Source organism: Panthera pardus, unplaced genomic scaffold, assembly GCF_024362965.1.
Source record: "Panthera pardus isolate Hobbes unplaced genomic scaffold, ASM2436296v1 HiC_scaffold_16, whole genome shotgun sequence".
In the NCBI taxonomy this organism is placed as follows: Eukaryota; Metazoa; Chordata; class Mammalia; order Carnivora; family Felidae; genus Panthera; species Panthera pardus.
The window spans coordinates 107,374,305-107,388,321 of NW_026526721.1; the positions used below are offsets into that span (position 1 = coordinate 107,374,305).

At 39.9% G+C, this 14,017-nt stretch overlaps 1 protein-coding gene across 1 annotated transcript; it reads left to right on the forward strand.

Annotated features, from left to right (window-relative positions):
- Positions 1–333: 333 nt before the first annotated feature.
- SSR3 (signal sequence receptor subunit 3) lies at positions 334–11,752 on the forward strand. Its single transcript, XM_019440242.2, has 5 exons — positions 334–525; positions 1,700–1,826; positions 6,389–6,487; positions 10,621–10,752; positions 11,479–11,752. Exons 1-5 carry the CDS (start codon positions 393–395, stop codon positions 11,543–11,545), a joined length of 558 nt encoding a protein of 185 aa, XP_019295787.1. The 5' UTR covers positions 334–392; the 3' UTR covers positions 11,546–11,752.
- The last annotated feature ends 2,265 nt before the right edge of the window (positions 11,753–14,017 follow it).

The window sequence follows — 14,017 nt, forward strand, 5'->3', positions numbered from 1 at the left end:
TGTTGCATGACCGGCTGAATGACTCGAGGCCAGAATAGTTTCCTCGTTTGTAACGCCAACGACTTGGAAAGCGTGACGGCACCTGTGAAGTGGAATGGCAATAAAGTTTTGCTCATTAAAAAAAGCACCCACGAAACTACAAATCCCGTCCTTCTTTAGGAAGCCGGCTAGCCAAGGGGCTGGCCAGGAATACGGAAGTCTGGTCCTCTTGCCCAATCACGCCGGGAAACGTACATAGCGGTGGCCAATCCTGGGGAAGTTTGCTCCCGCTCCGCGCCGAGTCCCGCCTCCGCGTTTAGCGCTGACGGGTCGTTAGTGGATAAGGCGACCGCGGAGGCGGTGCCAGCGGCGTCAGCCAGCTCGGCTTTCTAGGCTCGAGGCTCGGCTCCACCATGGCTCCCAAAGGCGGCTCCAAGCAGCAATCTGAGGAGGACCTGCTCCTGCAGGATTTCAGCCGCAACCTCTCGGCCAAGTCCTCCGCGCTCTTCTTTGGGAACGCCTTCATCGTGTCCGCCATCCCCATCTGTGAGCGCCGGGAACTGGCGGGCCCGGCAGGCCGTCAGCGGGTCGGGCTGGGCGGGGACGTGGCAGGGCCCGGCGGACTGGCGGGAGTGAGTGCTGGGGCATTTAGCCCGCGGCTGTCTCCAGCTCTCCCAGAGCACGGGGAAAGCGTGTAGCCTCTGTGGGCCTTAGTGTTCTCGTCGGGGACGGGGCTGGGCGGCCTCACAGGAAAGTCCCTTGTGAACCCACTCCCAGAGATTGTGATTCATTAGTTCTGGGATGGGGGCCCCTAATCGGGAAACGACCGGATTAAGATTTTGTGCTACATGCATAAATGACCTGCTCTGTTCCCCCCTCCCCCCACACACAGTTGTTTACCGTTACGAGCTTTAAAACTTTATCGTTAATTATTTTGGAAAAACTAACGAATTAGGCGAGAGTCAGATTCGCATTAACCTTCGACCCGAGAATTGTAGCTTTAGGTGAAACACTTCACACTGCTGAACGTCGTTTGCCTAATTTGGTGAGAGAGTTTGGACCAATGCCAAGAGCCCGCGCTCTAAATGGTTTCAACTTTTTAATGCTATTAGGTCATTTCTAGAATTCTCACTTCGATGAAAGAACTTTGCATACTTGGGCAAAGTTGGTTTTATAGCTCAGGGTTCCCGGATTTGAATCTCCTGTCTCTCCTCCTGCTTGCACGTTTGTTAGGCAGTTAAATCGAGATTTATTTTCTTTCGGCCTTTTAAATCCCACCGTGCCTTTAACGTGTCGTGGAGCTCTGTGCCTCCTTGATTTCATATAGCCACGTCAGCATGTAAACTATGGCTTGGGACTGCACGTGGTGTTTTGGAACAGCTGTATACTTAGGATAGTAATACCGATTGAAACGGGAAGTGTGAATTGTGATTTTTGTTTGTTTGTTTGTTTTTGCTCCTGAGTTTATTCTCATTTCAGAAGAAGCAGAAATCTCATTTGGACTAGTAATGGGAAGGTTCTGTTTTTAAAGTTTTCTGAGCTGGGAAAGTTTGAGACTGTAACTTTATCACTTCTAAAGATCCACATATACTGACCGTATTGGATTTCCTAACCTGGACTGTATTTTATAGGCTTAACTGTAATTAATTGAGCAGGCCTTTGTAGCTGGGTGGTAATGTTTTGTTCCTTTTTGTACCCCCTCCCTTCTATCTTAATTCAGGGTTATATTGGCGAATATGGCATATGGATCTTATTCAGTCTGCCGTTCTCTATAGTGTGATGACCCTAGTAAGCACTTATTTGGTAGCCTTTGCATACAAAAATGTGAAATTTGTTCTCAAGCACAAGTAAGTATATTTCTCAAGTTGAAGTATATATTACATGTTGCACTTTTATATAGAAGAATGTCTTAAAGACCATTTGTATGTCTTGTTTTCAAGAAGTATCAATTTGAGCTGTTTATCCTGGGGGGAAGGCATACTAATGCTATAAAGAATTATTAAGTGAAGCAGAGACCATGCTTCTGACATTGTTACGCAAGTAGGTTTTGAGGGAGACATTCGAACAGTTAAGCACTAGCCTTAATCATGGGGTTTATCAGAAAAACAGGAGCAACTGGGTGACTCACTTGTTTAAATGTGTGACTCTTAACATAGGCTCAGGTCGTGATCTTGCCGTCATGAGACTGAGACCCATATCAGGCTCTGCTCAGCAGAACCTGCTTGGGATTCTCTCCTCGATGCCCCTCTCCCTCTCTCTGCCCCTTCCTCATGCATGCGCACCCTCTCTCTCAAAATAAGTAAATTTCATCAGAAAAACAAACCACAAGTAAGTTAACATTTCTGAAGCCAAATGGAATTCTTTCTGCAAAGAATAGTTCTGAGTTCTCCATGTACTACTTTTGGACATGGAAGAAATGGTCTTTTTTTTTTTATTTTAAAACTGACAGATTTAATGCTAATTACAGTTTTTCTTCTAAGTGTGTGAAAATGTAAAAGAGTCTCCTATTTCCTCTATCTTAGGATCACACATAATATGAATTCTAAGTTTGTTGTCCGTATGTTAGGCTTGGGGTGACAAGGAATAGAAACATGTTTAGATGATCTTAATTAACAGGGATTTATTGTAAGAAGCCCAGAAATGGTCTCAGTGGCTGAAAGTGGCTTCAAGAGCTTTTCTGCTGCTGTTCCGGACCCATAGGAGCTCAAGTTTGTGTGACTGCCTTTCTGCTAGACCAGCAGAGTGATCATCTTTGTCATCTTTCTGCTTGGCAGCCCTCTTCACCAACTGCCATTCCGGTTTCAGCCCACCTTGGCCTCTGCTGTTCTGGGCTGCCTTTCTCATGAGGTGTGGCCATCTGTGGATAGCGAAGGCCTCAGACCTGGGCACCCTGTATGACCCATGCTTTGTGATGTCCTTGGAATTCAGTTCTTTGAGACTTGACATCTTTTGACTTGTTTTGGGAATTATTTTTCATTAACCTTTTTGGAATTAAAATTAATGGTCTTTTTACCTTCTCATTTCTGCTTTAGGCTTCTTTTTTTTTTTTTTTTTTTTTAATTTTTTTTTTTTTTAACGTTTATTTTTGAGACAGAGAGAGACAGAGCGTGAACAGGGGAGGGGCAGAGAGAGAGGGAGACACAGAATCTGAAACAGGCTCCAGGCTCTGAGCAGTCAGCACAGAGCCCGACTCGGGGCTTGAACTCACGGACCATGAGCTCATGACCTGAGCCGAAGTCGGACGCTTAACCGACCGAGCCACCCAGGTGCCCCACTGCTTTAGGCTTCTTAAGGGCCACTGCCATGTCTTTTATGTCCCTTACAACAGGTAACGGTACATTTAGCTCAGTAAAATTTCAATGACTTACTGACTTGATTTCATAGGTTCTCTCATAGTGGAATTGTTTTCTTTAATTGTAGTTTTGATTTAATATTAAATCCTGCCACTCACATTGAAACTCCTACAGATTTACAAGGTGCATCAAAGCTCAAAGACCCAGGAAGAGGCAGAGTATGGGTAGCTGTTCGTAGGAGAGGGAAGATAGCTTATGTGTTGACAATCTGGATTCCAGTCCCAGTTGGTTTTTTTTTGTTTTTTAACTTTATTTCTTTATTTTTGAGAGAGAGGAGCAGAGAGGGAAAGAGAGAATCCCAAGCAGGTTCCTTGCCGCCGGCGTGGAGCCGGACACGGGGCTTGATCTCACAAACTGTAAGATCCTGACAGCCGAAATCAAGAGTCTGATGCTTAACTGGCTGAGCCACCCAGGTGCCCCCCAGTTCTGCTGTTCTTAAATATATAGCCTTCGGCACACATTTCATCTTTTTAGTCGTTGGATTCCTGAGATGTAAAATGGGGATACTAATGGTGCCTCATAGATGGTGAGGATTAAATATGATAACACGGATAATATGTTAAGTATATAGTGTTGAGCACATAACAAATGTTTATGTGCAGTGTCAGAGACATTGAGGGTGAGAGCCTGTAGGAATTTTTTTTGAGGTGGAATGACTTAAAATGTTTGCAAAGATGTTTTTCTTTAAGAAATTAAATAGATGGGGGGCGCCTGGGCGGCTCAGTCAGTTGGGTGTCCAACTTCAGCTCATGATCTCACGGTTCTTGGGTTCGAGACCCTGTCAGCCTTGCTGACAGCTCGGAGTCTGGAGCCTGCTTCTGATTCTGTGTCTCCCTAACCCTAACCCCTCCCCTGCTCATCCTCTGTCTCTCAAAAATAAATAAATGTAAACAAAAAATTAAAAAAAAATTGAATAGATGGTATTTTTCTTTTTTTCTGGAGAGGTTCTAAAATAGATAAAAAATAATAGAGGAAAAACAGTTGATTTTGCAGGTCCTCTCATTTGGCTGATTGCTGGGCCGCTGGAGTGACCCTCACTTTGTTTCAGAGCATTCAGTGGTGCGTGAGATTTATTTTTTAAGAGCCCTAAGAGAATAGAGCTTCTTGAGTTATAATAAACCTGACAGATTGTTATATGTTTGTTAGGTGAATATAGAGGAGAAATTAACTGGTTAATCTGGTTTGGTCTCTTTGAGATGATTTGTCCTATGGACAGATGATCTGTCCTAAAGACACTTGGAGGTAGCTAACTCTTTTGCAAATAGTTTGTTCCTGTGTCCTAGCATCCTGGTGGTGTGTGTGTGTGTACACACATACTTGTGTGTATTTTTTTCTTTCTGTTCATCTCAGAAAGGTTTCTGCTGTAAACCACATCCATTTCTTATCAGCTGGCCTTAGAAAAAGTGGTCTTATGTAAAGTTCAGGAAACACTTGAAGTTGGTTTGCTAAAGAGGTTCAGAGATCAGAGTCTCTGCCCTTAAGAGCAGGACTTTTACATAATGAATCAAGTGAAGTTGGGAATTTGTGTTTAATTTGTATCCCAGAAGCCCTGTGGTTAAAGAAATGTTGAGAACTATTGCCTTGAATGGTCTTGGGCTTTCTTTTCAGGGATCCATCCTAATTTCTCCACATCTTTCCTTGATACACTGACCAGAACTAAATATAGCACAGTAACAAGGGATTAATTAATTGAACATAGAGTGAACAGATTTCTATGTTCCACATCCTGTTGCTTTTAATACATCTCTGTATCATGTTGAACATTTTCATAGTGGGACTGTTGGTATATTTTGCTTATATCAGTTCTTCTATATTTATGGCTAACCAGTGTCTCCTATATTATCAAAAATATACCATATTGAATTTACATGTCATAAACTTTGGCAGGCTTTTTGCATTTTATCATAGGTTAAATTTTATCCTCTCTTTCACTAGCAATCTCATGAAGTTCACCTTAAAGATTTTCTGATGAATATACATTTTAATTTTTTGTTTGACTTGTCACTGAAGATTCTGATCTGATATTTAAAAAAAATTTTTTTAATATTTATTTTTTGCAAGAGAAAGCGCATGAGTAGGGAGGGGCAAAGAAAGAGGGAGAGAGAGAATCCCAAGCAGGTTCTGCACTGATAGTGCAGAGCCCAATTAGGACTTGAACTCACAAACCATGAGATCATGACCTGAACTGAAATCACGAGTCCATCACTCAACTGACTGAGCCACCCAAGCACCCCTGATCTGATCTTTTAAATACCACTTCTAGCCTTTTCTGGCTGATAATATATTATCTTTTGATACAACCAGTGGTTCTTTTAATTACATGTGCTATGGTTAATCCCTCATGTGGTATCATTTTTAGTGAAATTAGACTCTGGAGTGGAGTTAAAAGCATTACTTTAATATGTTACAGGTGTTATTTCCCTAATTCTCCTTTGTTTTTTTTAAGCCTAGTTTTATTTACTGGAATTGAAATCCTATATCATTTGCTAATACCTTACCAAATTTATTTGTTGAACAAATAAATTTAACAAATAAACAAAATGGGGTTACAATAATTTATAAATGCATTTGACTTGTTTACCCATTAAATACCTAAACTTTGGAAAATTATCCCCCCCCCGAGAGCAAGAGAGTGTGCAAGCAAGGGGAGGGGTGAGAGGGGGAGGGAGAGAATCTTAAGTAGGCCCTACTCTGTGCACAGCCCTACACAGGGCTCTATCCCACAACCCTGGGATCATGATAGAAATCATGAGTTGGACACTCAACTGACTGAGCCACCCAAGAGCCCTGGAAAATTACCCTTTTAAGCAGAATTCAAAACTATGTTTCAGAAGTTCTTGAATTCTATTATATTTGGCTATTATAATAAAATACTTGAATTCTGTTACTATATTTGGCTGTTATAATAAAATAAACTTGGAATTTTCTGTCAAGATTATTTCTTGAAATGTAAAGTATCATGTAGTTGCCAATATAAAATATGAGTACAGAGTGTTTCAGATAGTGTGATGTTCATTCCTGGAGCATGTGGAAACATTTTTTCTTTTATTTTCTAGAGTAGCACAGAAGAGGGAGGATGCAGTTTCCAAAGAAGTGACTCGAAAACTTTCTGAAGCTGATAATAGAAAGATGTCTCGAAAGGAAAAGGATGAAAGGTTTGACTTGTAAAACGTTGGTGATAATCAAAACTGGGGATACTTTGTAGAAAATAAGTGTTGGTTTCTGCCTAGAGAATGTGGATAATGGAATTGCTGGAGGTTAAACATTGATATTGTAGAAGATATAATGGAATGACAGTTACTGACATTTTGAATTTTTACTACCACCAGATGCTTTTATTTGTGTTCCGTACAGCTCATTTAAAGAGCCATGTGAGGTAGGGCTATTATTTCCATTTTACATTTGAGGAAACAGGTACAGAAAGCTTGAGTAATTTGCACAAGGTCATAGATTAATTAGTGTGTGGTCAGTCTGTAACAAGAACACGGGCAGTGTGGCTTGAGGCTTTGTACTTGTAACTGCTCTCCTGGAGTTTAGGAGCTTGCAGAACTTCATCCAGTGTTGGCTCTGCCACTTGATAGCTGTGAGACCTTGAGCACATCGCCTCACCCCTCGGGGTCTGAAGAGTTTACATTGTATTGTGTGTGAGCATTTTTAGGTGGTAGTATTTCCGTTCCTGAGCTTCCCTAGGGACATCCAGTTCTTGGTTATCTGCATTGGTTGGGAAAGAGAGAACTCTGTCTCCTGTTGCCCAAATCTGTGCCACATTTGTTAGCCCTTACCCCTCAAATTTTCCTGCCAACTGCTCTTAGAAGGCTTAATAGTCTAATAGCTGAGTAGCAGAAGTCTCTGAATGATTGAATAAACTTGTGCCTAAGAGTTGTTACATGGGCTTAATACAGTCACAAGTTGAGGTGGTTTTCATAGATCTTAAATTTTAGTGTCTGCAAAGTGCTTTGTGAAATGGAATTTTTAACCCACCTTGCCCCAGAAAGACCTTGTGGAGACTTGCAATATTAAAGTGCATATGAAACAGAACAGTACAATTTTGAAAGATCAGAAACCATTTAAAAGTAAAGATGGGTGAATAAGGACCTCAGAGTTAGTTACAGCAGTTGAGCATTAAACTTCGCTCTGAGCTTCCAAGTGTCAGGGTTAGCGTCCGAGGTCCTACACTTTCATTTTCTGATGAGAAGCAGCATGTAAGTCCTTCTGAAAAGAAACTTTCTTGGCACTGAATCTTGGAAGGACTTTATCAAGTCGGTCCTTATTTAAGGGACGCTGAGTAACTTGAACGAACAATGTCTTTTACAGTGGTTTTGAAAAGCCACTAAAACATTATAGAAATGGTTATCTCCTAGATCCTTTGTAAAAATTGAAGGGTACGATATATATGTGTGTTTTTAATCATTTATTTTAAGTAATCTCTACACCCAACATGGGGCTTGAACTCACAACCCCGAGATCAAGAGTTGAATGCTCTACTGACTGAGCCAGCCATGTGCCCTCCAAAGGGTACAATATTAAAATAGTGACAATGAAGGCCTTTTTTCAGGGAGCAGCTTTAATTTGGTCTGGCTGCATAGCTTTCTGATTGTAAATTTTTGCATAACGTTAGAGGTTAGAGAATCTAGGTTTTTTTTTTTTAATCTTTTTACTGAATTTATAGTATTTATTAGAAAAGTGGTTCTTAAATTGGAGTATACATCATAGTTACCCATTTTCAAAGTGCTTGTTACAGCTCTGTACGTTTTAGGTGATGAATTATATCAGAGGTGGCAAATGGGTCTCCTCTTGCCTGATTTGGTCTGGCACGTGTTCTTGATCCTGGGATATGTCTCAGAATTTTTCTCAGCATGGTAGTCAGATAGTCACTATGAGTGAAGAAGAGTTGGAAGTGGAAATGAAATATCTTTGCCATTCGCTGGATCAGATATTTCAAAGTAGAATGAAGGGTAGGTTTTGTGGATACATAAAATGCAGAGTGTCAGAGGATTATAAAGTTTCTGTTCCTGTCATCAGTGGAAATTTGTGCTGTTACTATTCATCTCTTAGAAACCACAGTGGATAAAATTGTACCCAGGTCTCTCCTCAAAATTGACGCTGATACCTGGGACTAAGGTTCTCACTAAGATCTAGTGTTTTTCAAAAAAAAAAAAAGAAAAAGAGCTAGCATTTTTCTCCCTCAAAAGTAAGTTGTTTCAAGAGAAGGCCTATTAGCACCTCTTTGCCTAAGATGTGTATGCCTCAAAGGTACCATCTACAGTCATTTGGAATGGGTACTCCATGCCACTTTGAAACTGCTTTGCCATCCATTCAAGGTTGGAGATCAGCTGAGGAGAATCAGAGGTTCATTGACATTTATCCCAGGATGTGAGTGTTATTTTTTTCTTGGTCTGTCATTTATCATTATGTGATGATAACAGTTCTTGAGTTCTCAGTCTTCCTCTTGTAGGAAGTGTTCCTTGGAAAAATGAGTCTTTGGAAGTGCTCTCCCAAACTAGATTTCTTACCAGTGAAGTTTTGGCAGAACTATTGCTGATGACAGCATTTGAGGGTCTTCATTTTTTTTCAAAATGAGCCAGGATATGGATGGGGTAGAAAAAGTTCTGAAGGCTGTCCAAGACAATCCTGTGTATACACTGATATACAGTGCGTATTGGTCATGCCTGGTCATATTGGGAGCAGGGGCAACCTGAAGGATCGAGCCCTTTCTTTCATCCAGACTGTTTTTGAAGATGGGTTTGAGTCAGGGCGTGGCAGGGAGGTAGGGAGAGGTGCTCTGATGGAGGTAGGATAATCTAAGCAACCATAGTGAAGGCATGCTAGTAACCTATTTAAGGAACCTGTCTTTTTTGGGTCTTATGCCACAGTCTTGAAAACAGGCAATTGTTCGAGTGTTTTCTAGAATTAAACCACGTTGGGCCTTTGCATCTTTCTGAGGTGGTGTTTTCTTTGATCATTGTTAAAATGGTATAATGTATTTCCTCCCAGTTCCAAGTCCTATATATTTTTAAACTTATATTTAAACCTCTCTGAAATCAGGAAGTGTATTAGAGTTGATGGCTGTGCATTTAATATAGTGTCTTTCACTTCTCCCAAACTTAAATAGAAGTTTTACTAGGTTGACTCTATCCATAGAATTAAGGAACTATGGCATTTATGTTTGAGACCACAAACTTGTTGTGATGAAGATAGTTTATCTCATTTAACTCCTTTACTGTCAAGCTTGTTGACTTTGTATTAGAACATTTGGTGAATAAAATGTAGGAGTTGCCAGGGACATTAGCCATAGTGCTGTCCTTAGGATTGGTGGAGGGGATCATCTGGCCCCGGAATAGTATATATCTTTTGGGAGGATAAAGTGTCAGTGGTGATGGCTTTCAGCCTTTTTGATAATGATCCACAATAAAATACTTTATCTTTTGACCAAATACACTCAAACATGCACATATGCAAATATTTCAAAAAATGATAATTAGCTAAGATAATTATCTAATTATCCGTATACTTGATATTTTTCTATGTTTTTTTTTTAATGTGGGTCTCAGCCCACTCATTTGTTGTCCCTGAGTGTTGAATCCACCCTGTTGATTTCACATCCTACTAGTCACAGCCTATCCTTTTAAAAATTACTTTACAAAGTTAACTAACCAGGTGGGATAAAGGCTCCCTTATTCACAGGCCACCTGGAATTTCCTGCTGCCTGTGTGAAGAAGTAAACGAAAAGGTTGATAAAATTTTAGTAAATTAATAAACTATAATAAAGTGGATTAAATAAAAAAATTTAAAAATCCTCCTAATGATCAAGCAGATTACTTGTTTGAATTATCTAAAGGTGGCTAACGGCATTTGCAAAGAAGTCGGCTTCTGTGAGCCACAGCTGGTTGTAATATTGAAGGCTGAAATCTGTAGGCTATTGAGAGTCTCAAGCCAGCAAACAGCCAGGAAAGCTTCATCTGGCTACTGATCATGGAGTTTGTTTTAGGTGAGGACCTAGAGAAAGATGTCTCTTTAGGCTGTTGATGAAACCAGGCCAATTATAATTAATCTGTCCCTTCCTGCAAAGCTCTGACTGCCTGGGAGAAAAGGTAATACACCCAGCAGCTATTTTCATTAAGAGTAAAATACCTTTTTCAGTAGGAAAAGGGGCACAGTGCTGATTAAATTAAATACTAAAAACACATTCTGTTCAGAATGCTTAAGGAAAAACTTACAGTGAACTAGAGCCATGTGGCATATAAAATATTATAATACATATTTATACACTTGATTTGTTTGTCTGCAGAATCTTGTGGAAGAAGAATGAAGTTGCCGATTATGAAGCTACAACATTTTCCATCTTCTATAACAACACCCTATTCCTGGTCTTGGTCATTGTTGCCTCCTTCTTTATATTGAAGAACTTCAACCCCACAGTGTATCCTTTTAAAGGTTGCTTAGCATTTTTCGAAGTCTGGAAGCAGTAGTTCATTTTGGTTTTGATTTGCCTGAGTATTTTACTATAAACAAAAACTGTCTAGGCAATCAGTCCACTAAATAGCTCGAACTCATGAGATTGTGACCTCAGCCGAGACCGAGTCAGATGCTTAACCGACTGAACCACCCAGGCGCCCCAACAGGTGGAATTTTTGATGTAATAAAACAGCAGACACTTCCAACTTGAATCTTCTGGGAATACTAGAGTGGTTTTCCCCGAACAGTCCAGTTCTGTGACTGAGAGTAGCTCTGAACTTTCACAGCCTCTTTGCTTCCACACGCCAGCTGTAGCCAAAACACTGCTGGGCGGGGGAGACTTCTTTTTCCTTTGCTCTTGGGGGGAAAAAGGATAAGTTTCTTCTTCCTGCTCATACTCTTTGATTAGCTCTTCTCCTTTAGGTTAAATGGAATTCAGATGTTTTCTTTGTGATCATGTGTTCTAGGTTTCTGGCTCAAGTGTTCTCTTTTTAAAATTGGGACACATTTCCCGTGAATGCTCTTCATTCTTTATAGTCTTCTGTAAATTGTATTTGCAGACAATGGGACTGCACATCATTGTCATTTCATAGTGTCAGGAGGGAAACTGCATTCCATAGAGATGGGCTCTTTTTGTTGTGTTGAACTGCTTTTGGGCTTTTAATTTTTCCTTAACATTAAATTTTTACAGGAACTATATTTTGTCCATAAGTGCTTCATCAGGCCTCATCGCCCTCCTGTCTACTGGCTCCAAGTAGACCATGTCAGCTTTGCCCCCTGGCTTCATATCTACGGGTGGCCTGTGGTATATGGAAAAGTAGCAGGGTGGTCAGAGTGAGAGACACACAAGATGTTTTTATAGTCTGCAGTTTGAGGGTTTGAAAAACCCAACAAAATGTAATTCAGTATTTGTGTATTGGCTCTTTTTTGACAGATTGTTGAAATTAAAGGAATTGGAAAGGAAACTCCGAGTACCAGGACATTTATTAAAAGGTAAAAAGTGTCATGCAGTGTGCTGTAATCACAAGAGGAGAAAATAACTTGTTTCCTTGATCTGTCAGAGGTCACAGTAACCTGGACTGAGCTGTTATTTATAATAGTAGCAAGAAGTTAATAACTGGTTCTCTGTGTTCTAACCACAATATTACAACTTTTTTTGAACCATAAATATCAGAATGAATCCTTTCCCCTGGGGATTGAACAGAAGCCTCATGTTTACCAGTCTCTGAATTTGTGATTCGAAATAACTCAAAGTTAAAAACAAGGTGTCTCCAACTTGGGGAAGAGAAACTTGTGGAAAAATTTGTTTGTTTGCTTCTTTCTTTCTCTCTCTCTCTCTCTCTCTCTCTTTCTCTCTTTCTCTCTTTCTCTCTTTCTCTCTTTCTCCCTCTCTTTCTTTCTGTCTTTTTCTTTCTGTCTTTCTTACAGAAGAAAGGCAGGCAAGGCAATAGGCTAAAAATAGTGGACAGGCATACGAGGGTAGTCCTGTGGGATTAAAGCATATACTGTTCACTGTATAGTTTTGGTCTTGGGTGGCCAGGGAGGTCAGCTCAACACTACCATGTTGGTTTGACTTGTTAAGAGACTGGAGTCATTGTGTTCCTTGACTAGGGTCTCACACCACTAGAGGAATGTTCAGTAGAGAACTACTTTCCTGAATATTGATGTGTGAAAGGCCAAAGTAATGTTGATGGTCTTAGTTCCAGAATTCTAAGAACTCTCCAAGGAATTGCGGTGGTTTTAGTGCTTGTCAGCATTTTTCCATTAGGACCTTGATAAATTTGACCTCTTGGTCCACAGGTTCCTATCGATTGTGAGCAGAACCTCTTCACATTAACCTCTTCACCCCTGGGTCTAGCCAAGAGCAGTCTCTTGCACTTTTTAACCGGTGTGTGTAGGGATAATTACAATTTTTCTGGTGCGTGCCATGATTTGAAGAAGTTTGGGAAGCTTTTTAACCTGTAATACTTGAAAGGTTACAGAATCACAAGTGATACAGGTTCATATTCTTATAACTTTGACCACACCCAGTAATTTCAAAAGAACAAACAGTACTTCAAAAGAAATACCCTATCCCTAATTTCTAACCTTACTTTTAATCTTTAGTTTCCATTTGTAAGTTTAAGGTGAATGTTGTAAATATTTACTGTTTTGTTATAACTTTATAGAAAAGTGTTCCTCAGAAGTTCATCTTCTGTGCTATTGGATATTTTTGGTAGGCCCACATCTAAGAACTTGGAAGGAGGACAGGGGCAGGAGCACATTTGCTTAGTGACTTACATCATCATTGTCTTCATTGAGGATTATATTTCCTCATTGCTTCTAGAAGTTTGCAATTTATTTTTCTTTGGTGCATTATTATCCATAGTACCGTCACTGGATAATATGGAACGAACAGGGAAGTTACCAGAGAGTCATTTGCAAAGTAGTGAAAGACGTAGGAGGTTTATTTTTCTTACTATGTTAACTTTTCTTGTAGATAAATAAGGGGTCAGTAGTTTGGTGGCATGGAATTTGTGTACTAAATGCATTTGCTTATTTGACAAACCATCAGGGTCTACTATCAGCTGGGTCAAGTATTTTTTTTTCTTTAATTGCTGGTAGAGAATTGCCACTAGATGTCAGTGTCTGTGTAGAAGGGGGGGAAATTGCCACCATTCTTACAATACCGTGTGCCGTACTTACAATAGGGTGGTGAAAAAGGGCATCGGCTTAATATTCTTAATAGAATGTTTCTTGAGTTCATAAACTGAGTAATTTGTAGAAAAGCATATAAGCAAAATTTGGTTTTGTCTTGCATTTTACCTATAGCATTTTTTGGTTCTGATAATGATTTCTGACTTTCTATACTGTTAAATTTCTATGCATAAGTTTGTAAGGTATATGCTCACATTGCCAATTTTCGTTCAGGATTTACTGTACAAGTACTTTACTCTTGGGAATTACAGAACTTTTCCTCATCTCTAAAATGGCTATGTGGCACATAGAATCATGATGGGCTGTATCTGGTTTAGTTCATAAAAACCTGCTGTAGAATTTGTATTTTAAAAGACCCCATGTCCAATACCAGTAAAATAAAAAGGATTCTGCTGTAATTGAGATTAAAATCGATTAAATAGCCCCTCCCCCTACACTCCTTGTGGTAAGTAGAGGCTTAAAATGTTGGCTCATTTTACATTTTCCTATTTTTAGTTTCTCATTTACAACTTAATAAAAATCTTAGCTAGAAA

Bases quoted from the DNA above. Each gene is read 5' to 3' on its own strand.
- SSR3 (XM_019440242.2), top strand. From the start codon at position 393: ATGGCTCCCAAAGGCGGCTCCAAGCAGCAATCTGAGGAGGACCTGCTC. The intron at 526-1,699 runs GTGAGCGCCGGG...ATCTTAATTCAG, and splicing joins CGTGTCCGCCATCCCCATCT to GGTTATATTGGCGAATATGG. The intron at 1,827-6,388 runs GTAAGTATATTT...TTTATTTTCTAG, and splicing joins AAATTTGTTCTCAAGCACAA to AGTAGCACAGAAGAGGGAGG.